A 27,290-nucleotide genomic window follows, 5' to 3' on the forward strand; every position below is an offset into this window, starting at 1 on the left:
ACCCTGCGAGTTATGTTGCTACAAGTCCTGTGTCAAATTTTTGACCTAGGATAAAAACCAATCCTTCTTGTTACCCCGAAAACATCATCCCCCCTTAAACAGTGTTGGCAGCATTCTGCTGTGGTTTTGTTTTTGATGGAATGAAACATTATTAGTAGTAACTGTTTAAATGTTACCCTGTTTCCATGATTGGTCCTTGACACGTCCTTCGCTAGTAACCGACAGGTCTGTGGGGGTAATGTGCTCCACTACTTCCGGGTGCTAACTTTTTTTGGCTTTGGATTTAAACATAAATCTTGTCTTTTTGATTTTGTTTCCATTTCATTTTAATATTATGGTATATAGTGCATAACCCAAAGAAAGAAACGACAAAAGTGCAAATAAATTTTGCTGGACTGCTCTAAGAATGTCTGATGATGATGCAGTAGTTTAATGGGAAAATGTAAAAAGCATCAAAATTGTCTCAAAAAATCATAAAACATTTTTAAACGTGTTATCAGCGTTCTTTAGTGAGTTAAGGATAGAAAAAGTAATTTTAGTATCATAATTACATTATTTATGGAAACCCAGATTTATATCTGGTTGCGCATGCACAAATGAGCTGATGGTACGGATTGTGCTTCCAGGACGAATTAGGTAGCAACACCACTCAAGGGGCTGGAATTGGGCGGAAATTTGGCTGGAAACCGGAGGCCAATCAGCTACTTTTCAGCCATTAGGGGAACTTATAAACTGTTACTACTGTATATATTAAAAACCTAAACATTTTAATGTTATTGTTATTTAGGGTGGTCTGTCTTACCAAATAGAATTAAAAGGCAATGAGGTTTTGTCTGAAAGATTAAAAAAAATGTGTAAAAGTTGAAGGAATGTGAAAACTCTTTTTAGTGTTTTTCCTGGAACTCATCCTAATCAAACATCGTCGATACAATTTCCTTCAGGTATATTTGATTAATCCAATGCTGAATGTAAAGAGCTTTATACAGTAGTATATCTTCTTTTAAATCTTTTTTCTTTCATGCATATCTTTAACTACTACTGTTCTCTATCAACTTTATATTACATCTTTGAAAATTATTATTGACATCCATATGTGCTATTGATTATAACTGATTCTTTGATTTTAAAAAGTTGAAATATCTCTGTTCAGTAGAATAGTATCAGAATAAGGTGCTTGCAGAAAGGAAATGTGAAAATTAGCTAAAGAAAGGACCAGAGCACTAAAGCTTTTCTCCAAATTAGTTTAATATTGAATTTGTTCTCCATACACGAGAAAATTGGTGGGAATATATCTTGCATCTATACGCAACATGGAGTGAGACAAGGAGATCTTATTCCATTACATTTTTTGTTACAAGGTGATCTTGCAAATTGTGTCTCTGATCCTCTGCTTTTTGTGGAGAAACTGTACTTCAAGTAAATCAATGCTGTTCTCTCAGGTCACTGTGTGTCCTGAAATAGCCTTGCTATTTTAGTATTGAAGGTGTTCTAAACAAATATAATCTAACAGTGCTGGAAAATACTGCATTTTAGTGCTCAAAGTTTCCAAATGAAGTTGGTATTTTATCAGGTCAAATCACTATTTGATACATTGATCAGATGAGATTTTTTAAATCTCCAGATATCTACAATAACTACCAAAACTAATGAGAGGCTCCTTCTTGAAACCTGAAAATGTTTGCATTAAAAATAAAAAGTTATGCATGAATAATTATTTCAAGTAAAAAAAAAAAAAAGAAGAAGAAGAATGACTCATTCTTGCCATCTGGATTTATTTCATGATGATTCTTCTGTAAATAAAAAAAATAAAGCCATTATATAAGAATTTAGTTTTGGCTTTAAGATGTATAATCTCTGCTAGACGCAAATGCAGATTCACTACAGATTCCACAAGGCTTCTTGATATATATTTCTACATTAAGTGTATTTCAGTGAAATCCGGGCTTGCAAATGACTTTTCCAGTAGGGTATTTGAAGCACATGTGGTTTCTGGTCATGAGCTCTCTGGATTTCATTAATGGATGAGGCAATAATAATTTTCACTTTCTGACATAATGATATGCTTTTTCAGTTCACCTGCGCTCTGAGTTGATCAGTGTGTGTCTCTCTGCATGACATCCAATTACAAATCACACGGGAGGGAGAGCGGAGCACTGGGAGAATACTGAGTGTGTTCGTTTAATAAGCTGTGCGGTGGAAGGTCCATTTGTATGCGGGACTATTTTATATTTGATGAGACATGAGTTTTAACTTGTCCGGCGTGTAGTGTCAAATAGATGTTTTGAGGTTGCTCAGAATTGTCTTTCATTTTGAGACAAATTTCTCGAAATGCTCAGTCAGTTTAGCTTTATTAGTGATGTGTGCTCAAAATCTTGTGTTTTATTTTACCTACTGTCTTAGAGCAGCATTTCACTTTGTCATTAAAAACTACATCTTTAGCTTTTTAGAATTCCTATATCCAGAGAAAACATAAAGAAAACTTTCACTTTGGTTTATTTTCTTCATTTAAAAAAGTGAAACATACTGTATGCCATAAGATATATTATACACAATTATCTACTTTATAGTTAGTTTTGAATAATTTGACCTACAGCTAAAAGAATATTAGAAAGTGGCATAACTTTTTTTTCCTCAGTTAAAAGATTGCTGTCACACCTTGAGGATTTGTCAGTTATGTCTGGTTGCACTTGCCCAAAAGAGCTGAACGGATTGTGCTTCTGGGACAGATTGGGTAGCGACACACCACTCAAGGGGCTGGAATTTGGAGGAAAGTTGGCTGGAAACCGGTAGCCATTCAGCACATGAAAAATCAGGCAAAAACGCTGACATACGTTGGATAAGTTATGGGTCAGTTTTGTATAAAGTATGCTCATACGTGAGCCATAAGTTACAAGTACGTCATTTGATCGTAGACATACGTTGAGTGTAAGTTATTCATAAGTCGTGGGATCTAGCTTATAGAAAACTTATGAGTAACTTTTGCATAACTTATGAGTAACTTATCAAGAATTTATCTCCAACACAAATCAAAGTATTTGAGGTGTTCCAGATGACCGCTGAGCGGTTTTCTTATTTACAGCTATTGTATAATGACGTATTGGCAGCATTTTGGTATGAACGGGGGAGGAAATGGTCCGTACTCCTCCAGACTTCATCCGCATTAAAGGGTGAGCGTGAAGGTGAGCGTGATGGATCCTCCCTGCGTTCACTCCCCCAACCAACAAACTTCAACTGCAAACCTTCTTTCTTTTTTTTTTTTCCTTTTATTTATTCTTTCTTTTTTGGGGGGCAGTAAACAGCAGCTAGGTTAATACTGCGATCAAATAAGTCTTTTTATTCAGACCGGGCACCTCTGGGTGCATTGCTGCCGTCCTCAGGACACTGGCTTGTGACATTTCATGGGCATTACTCTTCCGTGGGTTATGCTTAAGTTAGGCTGTGGTTGGACATAAGTTCTGGACTCGTTATGAATACTCTGTATACGCCCTTAATTGATAAAATACATAGAAAGTTCATCGTAAGCCAGCGTTCTAGAAGATTCTGGGACGTCAGACATACGCTGGCTAAATTGTCAAGGTGTGACAGGGGCTTAATACCCCAGAAATTTCATACAAGAACATGTCTGAAAAGCAGCTTGTCAATTGTTTTGTTTGGCCCTTAATCTCTATTTAAAAATGGCCCAAATCCTGCTGCCCAGTGCTGGCAACAGCTGCACCAGACATCTAGCAAACAAAGTTTGAGTCAACTATGCTAAAAAGAGCAAATGTTTGCAAAGAGTGACCCACATACCCTCCAGTAAAGATGAGAAGAAATACAACTTTCTTTTTATGTTTTCTATCTTAAATGAGGTACATATTCATCCCCGGACAGCTGTGGACATGTGGCCTGCTTACTTTGTTGATTAGAAGTTCACAAGTAAAAAAGAAAATACCATCAAAGCTGACCTTGTGTTATCAAATGTAAGAAAAAGGGAAGCCAGTCAGTTTAGACCAACACAAATATTCTGCTTCATGATTCTGGCCCAGATGGCAAAAAGTTTTAAAAAATCACTGTCAGGTAACCTAGGTCAGGTAGGCAAATGAAGCATTCAATACCACCGTCATATAACCTGATGTTTGTACATTGGGCACTGCTAGCAGGGGGGACATTTTGATGGAGATTAAATTAAACTTGATCTTCATAACACTTATTAGCAGAAGAAAATATGAAACGTAACATTTCCTGATAAATAGCTGCACTGAAGTTAGACCTGATCATACACAGTGGAACAACAACAGCAGATGAAGACTCCCCAAATCATGAATGAAAGAACATTCTGTACCAGACCTCAGGCAACTTGGATTCTAACTCCCTCCATTTTCAGCTAAATGGTGGGAACTAAATTTACCAAATAAATGTATAATTGACATTCATATGAAGTAAGTGTTAAGGCCATTGCAACAGACACATAATTAGCCGACCTTAAATTGCAGTCCATACCATGTGAATCTCCCCAAACTGTGGATTTATACGACCTTATGCTCGACAATTTCCTTATGTAGACCATTACATAACATTTTTGTGTAAATCTTTTTGCACATTCTTGCTGGATTTTCAATTACTGGAAGATAACGTATGACAATTAACATAACTGCTTCAAATACATTTTACTGTGTTTAAGATTCAGCATACAGTGAGTTTTATTTTATTTTTTTAACAAATTGCTTAATGGAATAGCTTTTTAATTATATATACATTATATAGTATATATACACACCGTTTTACTAAAATACTTATGTATACTTATAATACTTATTTAGGGGTTTTTTTGCACTTAAAGGAATTCTATCAGATGAGAAAGCCTTCATACATTGTGGCTTTTTTTAACTACTGTTGGCCCTAATGCCTATATGCAGTGGCATGTTGCATAAATGCAGCGTTTGAAAACAGCACCACAGGGGTCGACGGAGATAGCTATCTGCACAGGGGTCAGAAAAAAGGGTAGTGTGTGTTATGTAAGTGTCCCTCTGCTCTCGCTACCCGCTATGCATAATAAATGCCCCAGACATGCTTTGTGTGTATAATTTGAATACAAACTAACACTGTTTCTTTTAAATGCCTTCCCAGGCAGGGCCCTAATTCACTCTGTGTTAAAGCATTCAGCCATTGTTTTCTTTTCAATTTGGATCAAAGCCATAAAGCCATAAGAGACACTCAGATACTCTGTTCTAGCACCTTGGTGAGGGAACAAAGGCACAGGAAATTGTATAGAATACAAAAGTAAGATGTTCATGAAGAAAATTGGAACATCGTACAGATGTCTTTTATTTGGCTTTGGTGTGTTTGGATTTGATTATATCTAGGATATCATCTGGTTGTGAGATGTTTCAATTTGTTTGATTTTTTTTTTAAATAAAAAGTAGCTCTTGGAAAGCAGAAACCACACACAGCCTGTTTTAGTCTAAGTGATAAAAACTGAATCTGTTGGCTGGAATGCAGCATGTGATGCAGCTGCACAGATCAAGTTCTTCCTACCAGGTTTTCTGGGGAATGGAGTTCACAATTAAGCATCTCATCAGGACACTTTCTGCGCTGCCTATCATGGTATTGGATTTCTGCGTGTCTTGATGTCATCTCTTCATCACTGAAGCAGGAATAAGTGCTGGAAAAAAATATACAACTAAAATGTCACAAATGATGTAAGCAGTGGGGAAGCAAGTAACTGGCGGAGACAGAGATGATGCAAAAACACCAGTCAGCTGGTGTAGAAATGCAAGCGTGGGACATCCTGTCTGCAGCTGTGCATCAGCATATTTCACAAGTTTGTAAAGCTGCCATGTGAAAAGCTCTAGATGGTCCTAATGCTGTCTTCCATCAATTATTTATCAGCTCCCCTACCTTGTCATCTGCATCCCTGTGTTTCAATGTCTCTCTACTGAGCTGTTCACCTCTTTTGTTGAAGTCCATTCTTTTTATTAAAGGCTGGCTTACTTTTCTTTCTTCTTTCAGGTTAAAATCATCTTTTTGCAAAATAGTTTAATGTGACGATGCTGTAATACCATGAATGAACTGATATGTTTCCTTTTACACCAAACTTTTTTTTTCTGGCACTATTTAGAGCCCAGATGGAAATGTGGTTGTAAGGAGTGATGCTCGTGTATCCTCCCTCACTCTGAAGTATGTCAAGTATACAGATGCTGGTCAGTATCTCTGCACAGCACGCAGCGCCATTGGAGAGGATGAACAAATTGCTTATCTGGAGGTCCGCTGTAAGTATTTCCTAGTTTTTTAGCAATCTGATAAATATTTACAGTGGGGAAAATTATGTTTAGGTGTACTTACAGTCACAATGAGCATTAATGTAGTAGATTATTTGGGTGTTTATTTATTGTTTTGATTAAAAATTCTAATAAGAAAGTGACATCCCCTTGGGGAGCCAACTACTTCCCAAGGGAATTGGTTAAATGCAGAGGTAAATGTCTCCATTGTGAGATCAATTAAGTTAAATTATTATTGTCTTTTTTTAATATAGGTTTGAAAGCCTTACTTCCACTTCTTGAATCACAAATTTGGGATATTTTAAATAGATTAACCAGTCTGTATCTTCCTTGAACATATAACCTTTCTTTTGGAGATGTTTCTGCTATCCATTGAAGCAGCGGCAAACTTTAATAGTAGTAGATGGTTAACTTTGTGTAGAAGCTTCTTAAGGTTGTTTTCTAAAATAGTTGGTCCCTCTTAGTTATTACTTAGAATGTTTGCTGAGATATGTAGGTACATGATTTCATTTCATTTAATTTGTAAAAATTAGTAAAGTAGTTTTTGCTTTATAATCAGTATTATATGTTAGACTGTTGGACGATCATCAGTACTTTTGACTGAGACGGGTAATCATGGTAAGAAAAATGCCCAAAGTAAACTGACTTAGTCACTGTATCCTCCAACAGTGAAACAGGCTGTCTTCATTTAGTGCTCTTGCCCTGATAGGAATACCTTTTTTAGCGACATTAACAGCAAGGCCATTGTTTTAGCACAGATTTGTACAATTTGTCCTATGAAATTATAGGTGTTATAACTGTTTATGTTTTGTTCAGTCCCTTTATCTTGCATCACCTTAAAAAGCTAAAGATTTGCCAACAAATCTTGACTGCCAGCAGTTGATCAATCTACCAATTTGAAACATTTCAGTCCCTAGTGCATGTGCGTGATGGATTCTTACTCTTTGGATTACTGAATATAAAACCTTTAATACATTGAATCATTTGTCTATATCACCTTAAAGAATTTACATTAACATCTTATCATCTTATCTTATTAATATAAGTTAAAAGATATTTTTTATCTGTTTTCTCAAACACGTTTTGCACTCCTAGATACGCCTAAGATCCATGGAACAGTCGCAGTTTACACCTGGGAGGGAAATCCGGTCAATATCAGCTGTGAGGTCAAGGCTTTTCCCACTGATGTGTCAATTGTTTGGCTGAGAGATGGACTGCAGCTCCCAAACTCAAACACAACCAATATCAAGATCTTCAGAACTCCTTCATCCAGCTACCTACAGGTAAACTGACTTTAAAGAGCATTTGGCAACGTAAAGTAAACATACATAATGCATAGACAATGTTCTTCCATGTGCACAGACAAATCCCAGACCCCCCACCACCTTGTGTCATCAAGATTTCATGAGCACAAGTTGGAGTGAGGGGGGTTTCTTTCAGCCTCATTGTGAAAAAAAACATGAATAATTCAGCAGCATAAAGGCTCACAGCAGCACATACAGTAGAAATCTTTAGGTTACTCTAACGGACAAACACAAAGGTCACCTTCATAAGGTTTGACACATATGTTGGTTCGTGAGTTTTGCCTTCATACTGTATGTTTACTCTTCTATTTTTCTCCACCCTTCAGATTACTCCTGAGTCTGAAAATGATTTTGGAAGCTATAACTGCACCGCCTCCAATGAGATGGGCACCGAGTCCAAGGAGTTCCTGCTCATTCAGGCTGGTCAGTGATAAGGCTGTGGTTTAAACCTCACAACAGCATTAGACCATAACATTTAAATATATGATATATACAAGTCAGTACAGTATGTTACAAAAGCATTTTATTGCAAATTATGGTAAGAGCTCTAAGACATGTATTTATCTTTGTAATAGCAGTAAACCTAATTAAAACCAAGTAGTGAATTAGATATTGGTTTGTTCTGGGCTGTGAAACAGATTCTAAACTCTTTGTATTAGAATGTTTGTCCGTGACATTCACCATGAGACAAAAAGCAGCTCTGTTTGTTTAGATGGAAGATAAATTTAGATAAAAGACATTAGATCATCTATCAGCATTGCTTATCTCTTTCTTGCATCAAAGACGTTTGTGCAGTGTCGTTTTGTACTGTTCATCTGCAGAAATTCGCTGAATGCTTTGTTAGAAAAAGGGCAGTTTAATTACGTCGCACGGTGAGATGAGTGTATTTTTCTCCTTAAGACAAGAGGGAGAGAGAAAATGCCAATTTTAAGCCACCGTCTGAAATGAACAGCTTGGGGAAAAAGAAAAAAAAAAAGCATTTTTCACTTTAGGCAGAAACCTGTGGAAGCGCAGTAATTACAGTGTTCCTTTTTACCTCCCAGATCAAAGTGATGCACAACAGAATGGGGCTCACGTCAGAGTCTTGGAATCCTACAAAGCCAGCAGAACTCGGATATTACTGTTTTAATTAGTTAAACAGTTTTAATAATATAATTTTCTCTGTAATGGATGGAGAAGTGGGTGGGGAGCAATAACTTTTTTTGCTGGTAATTTTAACAAAGCAGAATTGTAATTTAAACCCTATTTCCTGCTACGAACAGTATGTACCTCATATCTCAGATAGCTCCTTTTCCCATAAAGGCTAAAATTAATATTTGTATATTACTGAACACTCGCTGTTTATAGTTGAATATTTTCATGTTTTGGAAACACTGAGTAATCTGTGACTTACTGATGGGGGATTAATGTAACTACAATCTTAGTTTAGGCTCCCAAGGGCTATTTATTAAGACTGTTAAAAGCCTGCTTAATTTTTTGTGACTTTGTTTTATATTTAACATCAAGAGAGGTGTATTTTTATTTTATTATAATTTTTTTTTTCATGCTTCTCCGGAGCTTTTTTCCTGGATTTCCACCCTTACCTTTACTACCCATTCTACCCTTTACTGTATGTCCATTGTTTCTGCTTCAAACAGAAAAATAAAACCATCTGATTTTGGATAACAGAGATTAAAATAGGGTACAGGGTTTTAAACTTATAAATCATTAAGTTAGTCACTTCTACAAACAGTATATCGTATTTAAATGCCTTGTGGTTCTTTTAAAGATGGGGTGAAACCATTAAAGCATTTTTTTTCCTGTCTTAAATTACCATCAATACTAGGTTCTTAAGATATTCAGATACTAACTATTTAAAAAAAACAAAACAAACAAACCCAGAAGTGTGATGTCACTCCGGGCAATTGGCTAGCCAAAATGGCGGATACACGCATTGAAACAGATAGAGACAACTAAGAAAATACTTATGAATCTTCATCAAGAGAGCATATTTCAAAGGATGATGAACAGAATCCAGTCGATCAACAGGTCCTGCAACACCAGCTTCATATGTTTTAGCTAAACATTCTCAGAAGAGGAGAATGAAGGGTAAGATGGAGCAGAGGATGAAGAGCAGATGAAAATGAGATGATGACTGGACATAGACAGACTTTCACTGTGGTAGGCATTAGAACCGCATTGACTCGGTTAAGCTTTTAAACCCAATGGGCCTGGATACTGCTGACATGTGGACATATGGAGCATGTTTTAACCAGGGCTGCTCAGTGTTAAAGTGGGTAGCACTGCTGCCTTGCAGCAAGAAGGTTCCGGGGTCGATTCCCGGCCCGGGGTCTTTTTACATGGAGTATGCTTGTTCTCCATGAGCATGCAGGCAGTGAGAGGTGATTATCAATGAGCGATCTGAAAAGTTTTTCAAATAGAGGTGAGAGTGATAAGCTGTGCATTCCTGTAATATCCTTGAATATTCTGTATTTTTGAGTCTCAAAGAGGATCTACTTTGTTGCTTTTCTATCCTTCTAAACTCTATATTCTAACCAATTTTAGGTAAGGTATTCTGTTTATTGAAAAGTGTTATTGATTGTTTTTGATCGATGCTGCACTGCTTGCTATATATATATATATATATATATATATATATATATATATATATATATATATATANTATATATATATATATATATATATATATATATATATATATATAATGTATGCACTGTGTAAATTCAAAAGCGGCAAAACTGACTGTTCCCTTGGGATTTAGAGATTTTATTTTGCATTTCCCCCAAATAGATTTGCAACTGCATCTCTCTTCCCGTCAGATGCTGAATTGTGTTCTTGTCAAAATCTGTCCTCCAAACTTCTTTTTAGGCCTCTCAAAGAGCCCACTACCCTATTGTGAACAATGCAGTGCTAAACTTCTCCATGTCATTACAGATTACAGCCGAAATTCATCTATCAAAACCAAAACACGGCCTCTAACTTCTGCCAGACAAGAGCAATGTCCTAGTATAAAGCTGGTATTGTGAATCATTCGGTTGCTAAGGCAGATGCAATAGCGCGTTCTCTGATTTCGCTGAACTATCTGATCAAATGTTTTGCCATTTATTTATTATAACCCTCAACTCCTTGCTGTGAAAAAATGAAAGCTCTATTCCTTTTATTAATTAACTCTTCACCCCACCTTTAAAGAGCTCCGTTTCTCACTGTAATGGAAGAACAGGTACTAAAAGAGCTGAGAGGGTAAAATCTTGTGGTTTCTGTGGCTAAATCAATATATTTTTTTCTCATTTTACAGAGGTTCCATCAGCTGTAGTATTCAATGAGGTGAGGCCTTTCTCCACCACTGCTCTGATCCAGTTTGGGGAGCCAGAATCTCTCGGAGGCGTTCCTGTTCTGAAGTACAGAGCTCAGTGGAGGATGCAGGGCAGGGGCAGTTGGATACAGAAGGTCTACGAGGTCACGGATGGTAAAAGCACATTTAAAAACAGACCTAATAGTATTAGAATAGGTTTTATGATTCTTTGTCAATATTTTGTCAAACTTAAAAAACTGGTGAAATAAAAAAAATTAAAAAAAGTTAGTTCCTCTCAATAAATGGATTAAAAAAACAATACAGACCTTATACTTTTACCGTAATAAACCACTTCAAGGTTTAATTAGAATTCTGCAGAAATTAGACCAAATTGTGTAATTATCTAACAGTTATGTCTATAGTTGCCGAATAAATCATCACAGTAATGCTCTATTGCTGAATGTAAAATAAGTGAAATGTTTTAAAGTGAATGAGTTCAGAAAAAAACACTGCATTGCTCAATGTTATTGGGTCACAATTCGTTAGATCGATAAATACTTAAAAATGGAAGAATTTGAAAAAAGAAATTACACATTGTAACTGAGTATGGTTTAGTATTGTAGTATAGTATTTCTGTGTTAAATATCTTAATATTGAAATAATTATTGTTTATCATAATTTGAAACATAATAACCTTTTACTCAAATTCGATGCGTGTGTTAAAGAAACATCTGAAAGATGAAATAGAATTTGGTAATTTCTGTATTAATTGCATATATTTTAGCTCTTATGATAATCAATTACTTGACAAATGAATTCTTTGCTTGATTGTGGAGTATTAGGCCATTGTCACTATTATTCTTGTTTTCATATAGGGTGTATCTGGAAACGGATCAATCAGTTGTTTAAATGTTTTTTTTAGGTAGAAATGAGAATCCAACTAATCTGTATCTGCCTCTGTGCCAATTCATTATGCATGTATTGTTGGAACAGGGGATTTTCTTTATTGTTGTGCTCATCAAAATTATCAAGGTGTTCTCAACAGAAATTGCACCGTCTTTGATAATGTAACAGGATTCATCAATGAAGTGACAATAACGGGCCTGAAGCCAGAGAGCCGCTACGAGGTGAAGCTTTCAGCCATTAATGGCAAGGGTGAAGGAGAGAGCAGCCCTGTCCAGTTCTTCAAGACGGAGCCTGTTCGTAAGTGCACAGTTTACAACACAGTGTGAAGCTTTTATCCACTTTTAGTTTTTTAAACCTATAACCTGCAGAAGATTTCTATAAACACATTATTGGCTGGTGTCAGAGATGTTTGGACAGTTTAACTTATAAAAAGGTTTAATTTAAAAGACATTTTCAGTCCTTTCTTCTCAACATGTCTGCAGGAATTTTGTCAGCTGCTGTATTTGTCATTTTCACTTCTCCACAGGAACATGTAATCATCTAGGAAATCATAAAGCAGTTATTTAAAACCATCCTTATATATTTATTACTCCGATAATTCCTTGATGAATTTGTCAGAAAGCATAGTTCCTTACCAAAGTAGTATTTTCACATAAATTATTGTCCAGTTTATAACAATAGGATTTGATTTCCCTCCTCTTTAATGCACCACAGAGCGACTGAAGCCCAACCAGTAGCATAGTACTGAAGATATTTTGGCATTCAAACATTTCTTACCAGTCTGGGAAGGATTTACTGAAGTGAAAAGTTGATCTGTTTTAGTAGATTCATTCAAAAGTTGAAACTTGTATTTTTTAAAGGATTATCACACCCAGTTCATATATCTAAGGCTTTATCAGTTTGCATCATGATGATTGTCGCTTGCAGCTATCCATCCATCCATCAATTTTCGATTACACTTATCCCTATTGGGTCGAGATAGGTGCTGGTGCCTATCTCCAGCTATCAATAGGCGAAAAGGAAGGTTACACTGTGGACAGGTCACCAGTCCATCACAGAGACAAAAAGGACAAACAACCATTCACGCACACACTCACACCTAAGGAGAATTTAGAGAAGCCAATTATAATGTTTTTGGACTGTGGGAGGAAGCTGGAGTACCCAGAGAGAACCCATGCATGCTCAGGGAGAACATGCAAACTCCATGCAGAAAGACCCCGGTCCGGGAATCGAACCTAGAACATTCCTGCTGCAAGGCAGCATTGCTACCCACTGCGCCTCTGATTTCTCTAAAAGTTTGAATATACTACAATACATTAAGACTGAAGCTGAAGTGTCATGCAACACTCTAAACATTGATGGAGGAAACGGCTGACTTGGCAACCTGGCAAGTGAAAAACTCCACAACATAGATAGGTCACAGAGGCTAATTGCTTAACAAGCTAGCTTCTCACAGAGGACTTTATCCTACACAATGCTGGAAACGCAAGTGGAAGGAAGAAGTGTTTCAGATTTAGGATCAGAGGTCAAAGAGCACAGGTTTATTCATGTGTTAAGCCACTCCTAACCTAAATGCAACATCCCAATTCTGGTCCAATATTCTGGTGTTAAGGGAAAAAATAACTGGATTTTGGTTTAGTGGTCCTATTTTTAAATGTAATATAATTTTGCTTTGTCCAACATCTGGACAAGGAATATAATAAGGACGGAGTCCATGTTGCTTAACGTCCAGTATTATGTTTCCAATAAGTGATGATTATGGAGGCCTGTCATCTAATGGTGTTGGTCCCCTGGGGTTTTTCAAATGTATAGTCTATAGCAATATTCCCTTTAAAAAAATAAAAAGTCTGACAAACTGACCAAACAGTAGATGCTTCGATGCAGTAAATCATGCAAAAAGGTGCCGAACTTAACAGGGCATGCACATAATTATAAAAACATTTATATTGGTAAAATTACAACTATGACTAGTGTATTTTCTTTCCTTAGCTCTAATTGAACAATGATAACATCCAGTAAAAGTACAACCAGGAAGTCAAATTAAAATAGAATTTTTCCTTTGAGGATTTGCATTTGTCTAAAAAAACGTTTACATGGTCTGCTTATTTATTGGGATACACCTGTAGAAGGCTTTTCAGTGCTCTACACTGGATCTGAGAGATGAATTTGTTCAGGTGTGTAGATTTGTGTGTTTAGGGTTTGGATGGTTGATTTTAGCTCTGGGTCTGTTGTTCCTCTGCTGGTACAGATGCTGATACTACAGGTTGTGTCACTAGTGTGCAAAGTTTATGAAAAGTAGCATCAAAAGTAACCAGTGATACTGCTATGTTGAAGTATTTTACAAATAAAATCTAAGTTATGATGTTATACCTTTTTTTTTTATATGTTATCCTATACCTGATGACTTTATTTGTTAGCTATCATGTTATGCTTATTGGTGTGGCTTTGACTTGCATTGAATCCAGATCCCATGCTTTAGTGTTTACCGCCCTCTGTTGGTTGGCGAGAGGTATTGGCTCCATGCTGTGTTTCTTTCATTTCCTTTTTTTGAAATCACTAATTTTTATATCCATTTGTTCATTTTCTCTGTTATGTTCTTCAGCCCCCATTAGCAGAAGTAAGTGATCCATCCGTCTTTATTCAGATTTAGTTTTAGCTCTAGTTAATCTTCATTCCAGGGACAATAAAATAAAAACCATTTGCTCTGTTTTGTAGTAAATGTTTATTGAAATAAACCTATATGCTTTATTGGTGATTGCATTTGTAGTATTCCTCTAATTTACATAAAATCAATTTAAAACATATTTTCTGATAATACGATACAATTTAGAGTTGAGTTTATTTTTGTAAAAGGAAAAGGAATCCACTTCTTTTAATGCTACCCTTTTTTGGCAAACTGCCAGAAATTAGACTTTGCATATTTTCAATAAGTTCATATTGTTTAGATTCAGGTGGTTATTTGTGTAGAAAACTGATTTTGATTACTTTTTTTGTTTTATCCTGTCTCTAGACGACCTTTTTCATTTTTTCACTGACAGCACAGGTTTGTTTAGTAGTGGTGATGATAGAAGTAGCTGTAGCTGTTTCTTTCTCCTTAGAGGAGAGCCTAGTCCCCCTCCTGCTGATTAGAAACATTTGTAGTAACTTTAGGGCATTGCAGAAGCTGATAAGCTCCTCCTGCATCTGTGACCTCACATGTCCCCATTTTCACTGCAAACTCCTCTGTGGGACATGAACAGATTTTATTTTACTTTCATCCCATGAGTTTTATCTGATATATCCAAATATGAATAATAATGTAATTCTGGTTTGGAGCTTGCAAACTAATTGGCTTTGTGAAACTCTGATGAATTAACAGGAAATATCTATATTTCAAAAGCTGCACATTTATGCCCCTGGTTTCAGCTGCTTTGGGGATAAGTTTTGGGAATATTTGCATTTGGATTAGGCCCATCAGCATTGATTAATCTGCTGCCTTGTGAAGGATTAATTCTGCTAAATCAGGATGTAAAGTTGTTTGATGTCTGTTGCACTTCTGTCATTCAGAACCCAAACAGAGGAATTAAAGTGCATTTTAGCTGTATGTTTATAGCTTTGCTGTCATTTAGTCTGTTTAGTTTGTCTTAGGGTCACCAAGTTTTTTCTCTTCTTTACTTTTACCTCTATTTTGTCATCTGCTGCAAAGACCTGCAAAGGTTTTCAGAGCTGTTTTGTATTCGCTTGTCATCTTACCACCACAAAGAACCTTGTGTTGTATTCAGACGTTATGAAATAAATCAACAATTGGCTGCAGAAAAGTTTAAATTTAGTGAAAAATAGATTTTATAATTGTTGTTTAATGAAATAAACATTTTTTGTGTGTATTTGTAATCAACCTGAGTGTGTGGAAATCTCCTTTTACTGAAATTAGTCTTTAAGGGTATATTTTACCCATGCATCTTTACAAATAATATGCTAATGTGAAAGTCATTGTAACACATATACTGTATCCATTCAAGTTGTAAGACATATGTAGCCTCTGATGGGGGTTTCACTGGATTTCATGCCAGTGAAGGGAAATGCATGCCACACTACGGTTCCACTTCCTGCCTATTCTTTACTGTGTCAAAAAAAAAAAAATTGGATATTTATAAGTTACTGGTTGATAATTTGACAAATTATGAAGAAATAGCTCTGACCATTTTTGTAAGGCAATGTATGACCTTGAAGTGTGTCCTTTTAATAGTTGAATTACTCACATGTCATTTCATGTGCCTGTACCTGTCATTTGACTTGCATGGTGGTGATGATTTCTTCAACTCTGCAGAAGGTAACTTAGCCTGAAGTTTTCTTGGATGATAGTTCCTAATCTCCGCTGATGAATAAGAAAATAAAAAAAAAACTCATTTTGTGTTTTTACTCTCACATCTAATACATTAATCAATGTGGGAATCTTGAGAAAGAAAAAACTGAGGGAAAACCAGAGCTCTTAATGGTGCTGTACTACTATTGATAGTCTGCCACATGAGGGATGGTAGCTCTTTGTCAGTCGTACGGATTACAGTAAATCAGTAAAGTATGTAATGAAATATCTTTTTCATAATTACAAAGAATCATTGTTCATTTTAATCCACTATATATAATCCTGCTGTCATCCCTTTCTCTCTGGTTTTCATTCAAACTGGTCCAATAATTTGATAATTAATTTTCCATATTGTTGTTTCCACATTAACCCTCTAAGATTCATTCACTACAGTTAGATTCACTAACTTGATCTGAATTTTAGATGCAATAATATGACAGCTGTTAAGATTAACCTAGGTGAAAAGCTTTATTATTAAGTTGAACAAAATGATTTGGGTTACAGAGATGGATTTATTTTCATGTAGAAAATGACCAATTTATTTAGGCTCTAACTTTTGGAATTAAGAGAACTGTTTAGATTATTAGTTAAACATTTGCTCTGTAAAAAGTACAAAGAAGATTTTGGCAGTGTCATTAACTTTTATCTGAGATCGGGTAGTTCAAAACAATTATACATTTTTTAAATTGAAAGGATCTTGAAAGCAATGTTTTATGAGATTATCTTAAAGGGCCCCTGCAAGAGCTTTCAATAAGTCAAGTGTTTAGCTCATCACAAAGTTGCCTAATTTAGGTCTTTTGCATAATGAGCAACTCGCTGACACTGATCTCCATATTTTTCCAAGCTCTGTTTTAACCAAAGCATTTTCTGTGTTTTTAATTATATTGGCACATTTATAAGAATCTAACCTTTTAAAATTCAAGTTCTTTTATTTAATGGAGGGGAGTTGTTAACACCATTATTATATTGTTTGTTTTAATCACCATTGACTTTATTGTTACAGCTATGAAATCCCTTTAAAATAGATATAGCTACAGTGATTTATTTTCTTAGGTTAATCAATGTTGTTTTCAACCACATCTTATTAGGTTGTACAATGACAGGTTTTTTCTTGCATTGAGCTGGATGCTAAGGGAGGCTATAACTATTTGGAGACATACAGCAAAGAGTTGCATCTTGGGAGAAATATGCCTCCATAACAACCTATCTTCATGCCAAACAGCTCTTTGGAAGACATTTTTAGTTTTTGTTAAATTATATTAGTGAAAAAAAAGATTTAAAAAAAAAGTTTTGAAAGATTTTCACACATTTTTGCCAGAAGTGCCAATAAATGTGGGCAGCACTATATATGGCAGAGATAGATTCTGTATTATAGCAACTGTATTTTGTGTCTTTTTGAAGATTTAAACATTTTAAACAACCAGGATATGAAGACCTAAAATATCTAGCATCATATTTAAATTCTTAAAATGTTCATATATCTAAATAAATACTGTTCAGCCATACAAAAAATGTTGAATGCTCTGAATTTATGACTCCTAAGAAACTGGATATTTCATCCCAGCTGGTCCCTTTAGCATTCTTTACACCGCTGACTGTCACTCAGCAACTGCAGCAATACAAGGCAGCTTGGATGAATCAAATAAGCATGTGTTTGTGGGTCATTTGCTAATTAGTGTGACTTGACACATAGCATCTTGGGACAAGTGATTAAAGGTCAACTGAATAAGAGAACAACAGCAGGAAGAGTCTCTAGTATCAAACTTTAATTTAGTGGTCAGCAAACATAATTACCTCTGACCTTTCTTACAAATCAAACTTCATATATGTTTTTATTTATTTATTCGTTTGTTTGTTTGTGTGTGTGTGTGTGTGTGTGTGTGTGTGTGTGTGTGTGTGTGTGTGTGTGTGTGTGTGTGTGTGTGTGTGTGTGTATGTGTGTGTGTGCCTTTAGGAAATCCAAACCCTCCTAAACTTGAGGGATCACTGCAGCCTAAAGGTAACTCCCTCAAAGTCAGCTGGATTAAGCAGGATGATGGCGGATCTCCCATCCTGCATTACCTGATCCGCTACAAACCAGTGAGTTAACTATTTAGTTATGTTAAATTTATAAGCTTTGAAAAATCCTACTCCACTTCAGGTTTAACATAGATCACACTGAAATAGGCAATGTGGTTAATATTAACATTTATGCTTTTAAGATAGTACCCATTCATAATGGCTCTTCCCCATTTCATATCCTAGGTAATACGTAATCCCATCTTTCAAAGCAACAGCCTTTTCTTTTTTAGGGAAATTTTACCGGACGATTGCAAATGCACCAGCTATGAGCAATACTCATCATCTACTTTGATAGTGTTTAGGTTATAATGATCTTTGTCCTTAGATCCAGGCGTCAGTGTGGAAGCCCGAAATCCGGATGCCCAGTGGCAGTGATTACGTCATCCTGCAGGGATTAGAGTGGGACACAGACTATGATGTGTATGTGGTGGCTGAGAACCAGAAGGGGAAGTCCCCACCTGCCACCATGTCCTTCAGGACATCTGCAGAGCCAGAGGCCATCCCAGGTAACCTCTTAATAAACCTGGCTCTGTCCAGGTATAATGTGAAGCCAAACCCTAACTAGAGAGAAAAATACAGCTTTGTGAAAAAACACATGTTTTCCTACAGATTTCTTCTTTTTTTTAATGGATTTTAATATCAGACAAAGATAACCAGAAGGATTTAAAAAAAAACAGTTTTCTGATAATAAATTAGTTTAAATAGATCTTCCCATAAAAACTTGGCTTTATGTGAAAATATATTTTCACCTTAATCCTGATAACTGGTTGTGGTGGGCAAAGGCTTGGCGGCCATGATTGTTTCACATCATGCGGAAGAAATTTGTGCTACTTTGTTGAATGGCTGTAATTTAGTTACAGTAATTTGATGGTTTCGGACTATGAAAAGTCAATTTAACGTGAACCCATGTCATCTAAACCCTAAACTCTGACTTGACTGAACTTTTTGGATGTGAAATTGTTGGTGTGCTCATTGTTCTGCTGTATAACATAATATGATATAACCTAAATAGTCTTTATTTTGATTTAACAAACTGGTAGCCCGAATTTTCTTTTGGTACTTTTCTGTTAGATAGCAGAATGATGATCCCAATAAGCCTGGCGAATTATCTAGGCGGTTTAAGCAGCATCAGCCATGGACCACCACACTACCACACAGGGCCAGGTTGGGTTTAACAGCCTTTGTCTCTCAGTTTCTTTGTCTGACAGTAAAACTTACTTAATGATATGAAACAGAAAAACAAAAACAAAAGTAAACTTTAAAGGCCGAATGCTTTCTTGCAGCAGCTGTAGACTTCCCTGATATAGGTCAGCCAAAAAAAGAATTTTCATTTCCTGTTTTTGGGCGTGACTGAATAAGCTTAAGTTTGTGTTTCACGGAGGATGTTTTCATCAATTGCTTCCTGTAGCCTCTATATAATTTTAACCAAGTAAATAAAATAGTTTGTATCTTTTTTAATGGAGTCTGTTAAATAACTGCTAATTAACACGGCTAGAGAGGTCCTAACTGCAGCTGAAGCGGCATTTTACTAACAGTAGAAAACCCACACAGCCTGTCAAATTGCCTGTATGTGCTAGACCCTGTCGGGTGCTTCGCTGAAGTATCGCAACAGGCCATTATGTCTTCCTTTCACTTTTTTTTTTTTTTTTATTCATTTCCCAAACTAAAGCATTTTCCACTCACTGCCACTGAGTCACCATCCAGTCAACACGGTGTGGATTGTTGTTTTTTTTCTCCCTTTGTGATGTGCTTTTGCTTTGATGTGTTGCTGCCTTTTTTTTCTTCCCTCAATGCGAGAAATCTGTTTTCTTATTTTTTGTTATTTTTCACTTTTGGTTTTCAGACCTGAAGCATTTTTTCACTCTCTCTCTCTCTTCCTCTGTTTTCCCCACCCTTCTCTTTTTTTCCTCTTTATGTGCTTTCATTTCCTCCCTTTATTCTCCTTTTCTGTTTTCATCTCCTCGCTCATTGTTCCTGCTCTCTCTCCTGATCCTGGATATTCGTGTGGTGGGGCCCACGTGAACATTTTCGTCCTGACCTGTTTGCATTTTGGTCTGGTTTGTGATGTCTCAACCCACAGCCACTCAGGGCAGCTCATCCGTGACATGCACTTTGGTATCACTCATCTCGTCCCTCATCGCTGTTCTCCTGCTATCATAGTTCACGTCTGGGATTTACACCTTAACAGTAGAGGAGAGCATGCCTTTTCTCTGGCCTGGCTTTCTCTCTGGACGTTTTTTACCACTTATAACAGACTTTCTCCATGACAGATCTGTTTCTGTCATGGTGGAGAAACGGTTGTTGTGTGGTTTCAGAACAGACCAGACAGATTTAATGAACCAAAGGCAGTGGAAAACCTTCGCCTCCCACAGATTCACTCTGCTCAGCATTAGCACAGATAGTCGTCAGCTCTAGACAACAGAGAGAAGTGCAAGTTTACAGTTATGAACAGAGGTGGACTTATAATAAAAGTTGTTTTTTTTTTTAAAGTAGCACAGAGTCGAGTAAGAACCAAGTACTGAACCTTTCTGTTTACATAAACACTGCATTATATTTCTTCATGGTTCATAAAGTTGTCGCTTAATGTTTGGATCATTAACACTAATAGCCCTGGGAAAAAAACAAAAAAAAACTTTTTAACTGTTTATATTGGCAGAGATTCTCAAAATGTTTACTGAAATACAGAACATTTATTTTTGTGCAGATGATTACATGTTTTCTGGTGCAAATGTTTTTAATCTGATGTCCACACAAATGACTTTATGTTTTTATATATTTATATTTGGAAGGTGCTTTATTCAGCTACAGTGCTGTAAAAAAGTCCCCCTCCTCCTAACAGATTTATTCTGCTGTATCTGTTTTTTGCCGTTTAAGTATTTCAGAACATCAAAGTAAAATGCTAAAAATCCAGTGGGAAAAAAATTTCCCTCTTTATTTTAATCTTAAAACACCAGCAATTAAGTAGTTTTTGATCAATTTTAGCTTAAAAATGCCTGATTACTGCCAGACCTGCAGAATCCATAAACAACTCAAACAGAACCTGTATGACAACATGAAGTAGGCTATACTTTCTTACAGCACTCTATCTTTTGTAACCTAGCGGACTTATTAACTTTAGGCATGGGTCTGTTTGTTCATTAGAGAAGGATATGCATTAAAATATGTTTCACGGGCAACAAATTATGTATTATTCTTACACAAAGTGATACATCAACAACCATTTTTTACCAACCGTGTTCGAATCAACCAAACAAAAAGCCTGTAAGTATTTGACAAATGATTGATAAACAAAAAAAACAAATCAACAACTGTCAATTAACATGTTTGTACTAAGTAAAATTTTAATCTGAACTAGAGCTGTGAAACGTCACTTAAGGGTAAGAAATAACATAAGGAAGGTATTAATGGGTGATAGAAACACAAAATTATTTTTGAATACTGCTCCTCTGGCCTAAAACAATGTTATTGTACCAGAGAAAGTGGGAGATTTAATATGGCTTTCTACATTTAGAGTAACACAGCTTGGCACCTCCCCCACCTGTTGCTTTAGCGTGTCAATAAATTGCCACATGAAAAAGGTAGCAAAAATTGCATTGATGTGGACTTTAAACTTCTCCATGTATTACTGTTATTAGGTTGACAACATTTTACTGAATGGGGCATGTCTGTTAAGCAATTAAATAGTTAATATAAGTTTACAATAAGTATAATATTATGCACAATAAACACAGGAGTATTACTACATTTACGAGGTGCTTATTCTTTATTATTTGTTCAAGTCTGTGTATCAATATTCAAAAGACTGAATAAACAGGAGCTATTATACGTAATCTTATTGTAGTAGGTTAATCAATGTTTTATCATTTCAACTGTAAAAATGTTGCTTTTCTGATTACAATATATGTTTTTTTGTGACAAACCCATCATAATCTGGTGTTTTTACCGAAGGTCATCAAATCCCATACTGACCCTTGCCTAATTCAGCCAATAATCTAAATCCCAGTCATATAAAACATTCAGCTGTCTGTAAAAAAAAAAATAAAAAAATTATTCCAGGTATCAAAATAACAAGTTTGTGTGTCTCAATGCAGGTCTGTCCAAGCAAAGCAATGTGTAATGTTAGGAGTGTTAGTGGCTGTTTGTAAGTAGTCATAATGTTATGGCTGATTGATGTACATATTTAAATACTGTATAGGAATTCTGTTACAACTAAGGATAGTTTAAGGAAAAGAATAAAGAATTCAGTTTTTGTTGTTATATTTTCGGAAAATGTTACCCTGCATGTAACCTACAAAACACTGTAAACTCTGTTTTTCTAATATGAAATAAATAGGTTGAAAATAGATAAACTTAAATATTTTATTTTATTTATTTTTTTTACATAAAAACATTTTCTTTGGTGTAAAATTCTCAACATTCATCTTAATAAGCACCACTAACACACAAACTGACGACTTGTATGTCTAAAATCAATTCAAGACGACCCGATTATCAGTAAATACTTTGCTGCAGGTACGTTTTCTATTTCTATTAAAGTTCCTGTAGAATTTTAGCTCTAATTAATCTATCATAACTGAGTCGGGCTCCAGTTTTTTGTATTTGTGTTTCATTGTGTTTCGTCTTTTGTCTGGCAGATTTGGGTGATGATGGACCTTTCTCCATGAACATCATGCTCTGGGCAGGAATCCTAGTTGTAGTATTTATACTCCTGCTGCTAGCAGTGGATGTCACTTGTTATTTTGTCAACAAATGTGGCCTTATCATGTGCCTCTGTGGAAAATCAGGCACAGGGACTAAAGGGCACACTTTGGAGGAAGGAAAAGCTGCTTTTGTGTGAGTATGAAAGATAACATTCCAGTTCATTTTGCTAACTTGTATTATTCTATATTATATAAATGAGCATGTTTTTTTGTACCTTCTTTTGGTTTTGTACTTATAGTTATAGAGTAATATTTTTTTTTTAATTGTTCTACAAATTTTATTTTTTCTAATTTACTGCTGATCAGATTGAAGAAAATTAAATAAATTAATTGCTTTCAGCAACATAGGCACTCACCAAAATGAAATAAAAGAAAAAAAATGCATTGATATTTAACTTTTTTTCCCTTAAATACTATTCAGTTGAATTGGTTTGTACTACCCCCGGAAATTGCTGCTTGTGTCATAAGAATGTATGTACTACTGACTCACCTAGAGTGTGTAGTGATGGGGTCGAAAGGCCTGGAATCACAGCTCTCATCACATCTTCCTACAGCGCATTAAGGCTGCAAAATAAGATGTCAGTCATCTCCTGCCCGTGTACCAATGTATCTGTCTTCATATTGTAGGAAAGATGAGTCCAAAGAGCCCATAGTGGAAGTCAGAACAGAGGACGAGTGCACAGCCAATCACAACGCAGCTGGACCGACGGAGCCCAATGAAACCACGCCGCTCACAAAGCCAGAGTGAGTCAAAACAGACAAATAGCACTGAGCATTTTTAACGCAAAGGTTTTCTCAGCTGTTCAACATTGCACTCCACTTTAAAGAATGGTTTTATTTAACAAACCCTTAATTTGACTATTAAATCTGTTAAAACGTTCCGTTCATTCTTGAGTGGAGTCCACTGGGTTGTGTTGCTTTTCTTTTCCTTTTCCCAGTCAGAGGTGATTACCGTACTTTGTGTTTCTGCTCCAGATGTGGAGATTTTCTGTCTCATTACATAATGGTTGAAGCAATACCAGTAAAAGACACCAAAGGATTTGCTCCTCCTAACTATGGTCAATTCATAAAACCATTTAACAGCCTCAGCAAGTCATCTCATATCAGAAGTCTGAAAAGAAAAAAAAAATACAGAAAAAGGCAGGATAAGATTGTCACTGGTACTGTTTAACCCGTATAGGTGATTCCATGTGGTGCTGTAGTTTCTCGAGAAAGCTGGTGGTTTTTGAAGTCCATTAGTTTATTAGTCAGTGTACTCCATGTTGGTGTGTGTATGGGATGTATCCTTTAATGTTCACTCACAGCATGATGCCCTTTTTTTTTCTTTTTCTTCTTAAGCTTTATAGTTGCTGTTTTTAGTTGCTTTTGTGTGTTTTTGTGAATTTCTGAAGCCAACTAATCCCTCTGCATGCTCTCGTTCGGGTCACCCCTCCTCTGTCACAGTCACCCTGGTGTCTAGTCTGTGTGTCTCTGTTCTCTCCCTGCTCTCTCAGGCTGGTGGCTTCTCTGGCACTGGACACCCCCTCCTCGATAGCCACCAACTCTGACACAGCCACCGCAACAGTTGATCCTGCTCAGGAAAGCCCCTCTAGCGAGACCACCACACTCACTTGCAGCCTGTCCACCCTGGCCAACGAGCCCTCGCCCACCCCTCTAACAGCGCCAGCTCCGACCCCGGAGTCGAACACTGCCCCGCCGACCCCCGTCTTCTCCTCAACTGTCGTAGAAGCGAAAATGGGGCCTTTGCTTGAAAGGGAGGGGATTAAGACCCCAGAAGATAAAGAAAAGACTAACAACCCTTCTCTTACCCCTGAACAGAACAGACCTCAAAAATCTGGAACACCGATACCGCCAAAGCGCAGACACTCTCCTAAACTTGCTGCTCTCAACGCTAAAAATAGCCCACCAGTTTCCCCTCTTGCTACGTCTTCTCCTCCCACTCCAGACACCAAGAAGCCTGCTCCGAGCCCTCCGGTCACTAAGCCCACTCCACAGCCAAACACAGTTGCCTTAAACAAAGAAACGCCACAGCAATCTGCTTCTAATTCTCTTCCAGAACCAAAACCTAAACCTGGTGTTCCAGATTCCACTGCATACAGCTATTCTGCTTTTAATACAGATAGACCTACTGATAATAACATCCCCACATCAAAACCCGCTCCGAGTAAAACTCCTGCAGATATCCCAGATGATGTTGAAGATCCACACGCTGAAAACCCTGCCTCCCTATTGGCAGACGTCCCCTCGCCTTTACCCATCACTCTGATTAATTCAACGGTTCCCAATGACCTCCTCACGCCGGGGTCCGAGCTTTACGAATTAACAGCTCCAAACACAGGGCACAAAAACGCAGATTTAGAGTTAGAGCTGAGAAATGGCACAGGAAGACCCTCACGGCCCCTCTCAGACCTCATAAGCTTAGAGAGCCCATCCGCTGCCCCCTCTCTGCCCAGCGGACACCAAGCAGGCTTCCCTCCCTCAGGCCCTGTTCTGGAGGCTTCAGAGACCCTCAAGACCGCTCCTCCTGTCAACGATGAGTACGGCTCCCTCTAGAGGTTTATCTGTGTGCGTGTGTGTTGGTGTGAAAGTTTGTGTAACTTGTATGCCCATTCATTCACCACCGCATCTTGCCATTGACCACACAATATCAAATATTGTAATGGTAAACTGTGGTAATGACATTGGGGTGAATCTTTCTAGTGGAATGTTATAGATAGAAGTGAACTGATGGGTTGAATTTTATTGCTTGTGTGTGACAGTTATTTATGTTTGCGTCTGAAAAAGATGTAAATCCAATCTCTATAAAAACACAGTTTTTAACAAAGTTAAAAAGGGAAACAGTGGACGACCAGTTTTTTAGAGAGGGCAATTTAATAAAGAGTATTAAGATTCCCAAATTTTTATAGTCTTCTCTTAAATCTTAAAACTATCAACCATATTAGATATTATTATATTATCCTGAGCTACTGACCTGAAATAGATATGGACTCATCAATGGTTTCCAAGCTCTGATTATAAAACCGATTTGCTGTATTCTCTTGAAGAGCTGCAGTTAGCAGTATTTACATTGAGAATAAATAATATTTAAAATAATTACCAGATTAGTGGTTAATATATTTTTAATTATTACTACAGCATTACCTAGACCAGAGAGTTCCTGAAAGATGCTACTTTAACAGGAATTTTAGGAGGCATGTAAACTTATGTTTCCTTATATTTTAAATGACAACATAAGAATTTTATCAGAGATGTGTATCTGTGTAAAAAAAATAAGTGAAATAAAGGCATTTCCTATTTTTATATCTAATTTCAGCTAAATAGAGGCCTCTTTGTCACCAACCTGAGTGTGCATTTGCTCAGGTCATGTTCGTATCAAGAACTTGTAAAGAATCCATGTATAGAAAGCATCACCTCAGTAGCAACATGATGCATTTTATATTTCAAGCTGGCTTATCAATAATGAGACAATGCATCATCTCAGGCTTTAATTTGATCCCTTCCAGCATTCCCTCCATCTTTTATCCAGGAGCGAACAGAGGCTTGATTGCTGTTTCTACCTTCAAGCTCCTGAAAGAAAAGCTAACAAATGTTCTTTAAAATGATCAGGGATATTTTGCTACAAGCCAGGGGCCTATTTATTCTAATATTATCACTCAGAAGTAAAACTAAACTGATTAATTCCTACTTTTTACATTTAGAGTTTGGTTTTAGGGAAGAGTCAGTTTGGGATGTGGGTATGTTATTATCTGTTATTTTTTATCAGACTGTGTCAAGGTGGTGAAGAAATATGTAAGAAGACTGCAGCGTCCTCTTACATATTGGGTAGAGCTGTCATTGAGACTGTGTTTCAATTAACTGTTTGTTTGCTGGGCTATATTCATCACTTTTAACATTCCTAATTCTCAACCTTGTTTTTTTTTCCCACTGCAGGAAGATATTTGCTGATGAGAAAAGCAAACTGGACGAGGGGGACCTACCAAACACCCTGATCACCTCAGCACACAACAGTGTCATACAGACAAACACAGCAGAGAGCAAAGTATGATGGGCCACTGGGAAACAGTAACCCGACTCAGTCATACTTTGCAGCAGCAATGAGAGGAAAAGCTTTTATTTTTAGTGCCCTTAATGCATTTATTGCCACACACCTCCGTTGATCGGTTAGAGCGCACTTGGACTGCTTCCTTTGAATAAATGCTTAACCACACCCAGAGAATTTATCTGTGCTTCATAAGAGATTTATTTATTTTTATTCCTTATTTTATTTAACCACTTTAACCAATTAATTAAAATGCAGCTTACAAGGATCGCCTCGTAAATATGTGAATCTTTAAGCGTGCGCAGTTTAACTACGCAAAAGTACTGGAACATTATGAGAAATGTAAATGTATGAAAAAAGGACTATACATTTAAATATATATATATATA

At 36.6% G+C, this 27,290-nt stretch overlaps 1 protein-coding gene across 15 annotated transcripts in view; it reads left to right on the forward strand.

The window, feature by feature from the left end:
• ncam1 (neural cell adhesion molecule 1) overlaps nt 1–27,258 on the forward strand; it is a 114,486-nt gene extending 87,228 nt beyond the window's left edge. For 4 of the 15 annotated variants that reach the window (XM_015383574.1, XM_015383565.1, XM_015383547.1 and 1 more), the window contains 14 exons: nt 6,098–6,248; nt 7,353–7,540; nt 7,888–7,984; nt 10,857–11,027; nt 11,928–12,056; nt 14,362–14,376; nt 14,770–14,802; nt 16,066–16,068; nt 18,056–18,180; nt 18,488–18,668; nt 22,797–22,995; nt 23,490–23,606; nt 24,356–25,399; nt 26,793–27,258. In XM_015383574.1, the coding sequence (XP_015239060.1) occupies nt 6,098–6,248; nt 7,353–7,540; nt 7,888–7,984; nt 10,857–11,027; nt 11,928–12,056; nt 14,362–14,376; nt 14,770–14,802; nt 16,066–16,068; nt 18,056–18,180; nt 18,488–18,668; nt 22,797–22,995; nt 23,490–23,606; nt 24,356–25,399; nt 26,793–26,907 (2,568 nt within the window). In that variant the 3' untranslated portion in view covers nt 26,908–27,258. Of the gene's footprint in view, nt 1–6,097; nt 6,249–7,352; nt 7,541–7,887; nt 7,985–10,856; nt 11,028–11,927; nt 12,057–14,361; nt 14,377–14,769; nt 14,803–16,065; nt 16,069–18,055; nt 18,181–18,487; nt 18,669–20,242; nt 22,487–22,796; nt 22,996–23,489; nt 23,607–24,355; nt 25,400–26,792 lie in introns of those variants that run through there. The other 11 variants (XM_015383614.1, XM_015383620.1, XM_015383590.1 and 8 more) reach the window with 7 other exon arrangements.
• Nucleotides 27,259–27,290: the final 32 nt, after the last annotated feature.

The sequence above is a fragment of the Cyprinodon variegatus genome, unplaced genomic scaffold (assembly GCF_000732505.1).
Source record: "Cyprinodon variegatus isolate N-32 unplaced genomic scaffold, C_variegatus-1.0 Scaffold14, whole genome shotgun sequence".
Taxonomy (NCBI): domain Eukaryota; kingdom Metazoa; phylum Chordata; class Actinopteri; order Cyprinodontiformes; family Cyprinodontidae; genus Cyprinodon; species Cyprinodon variegatus.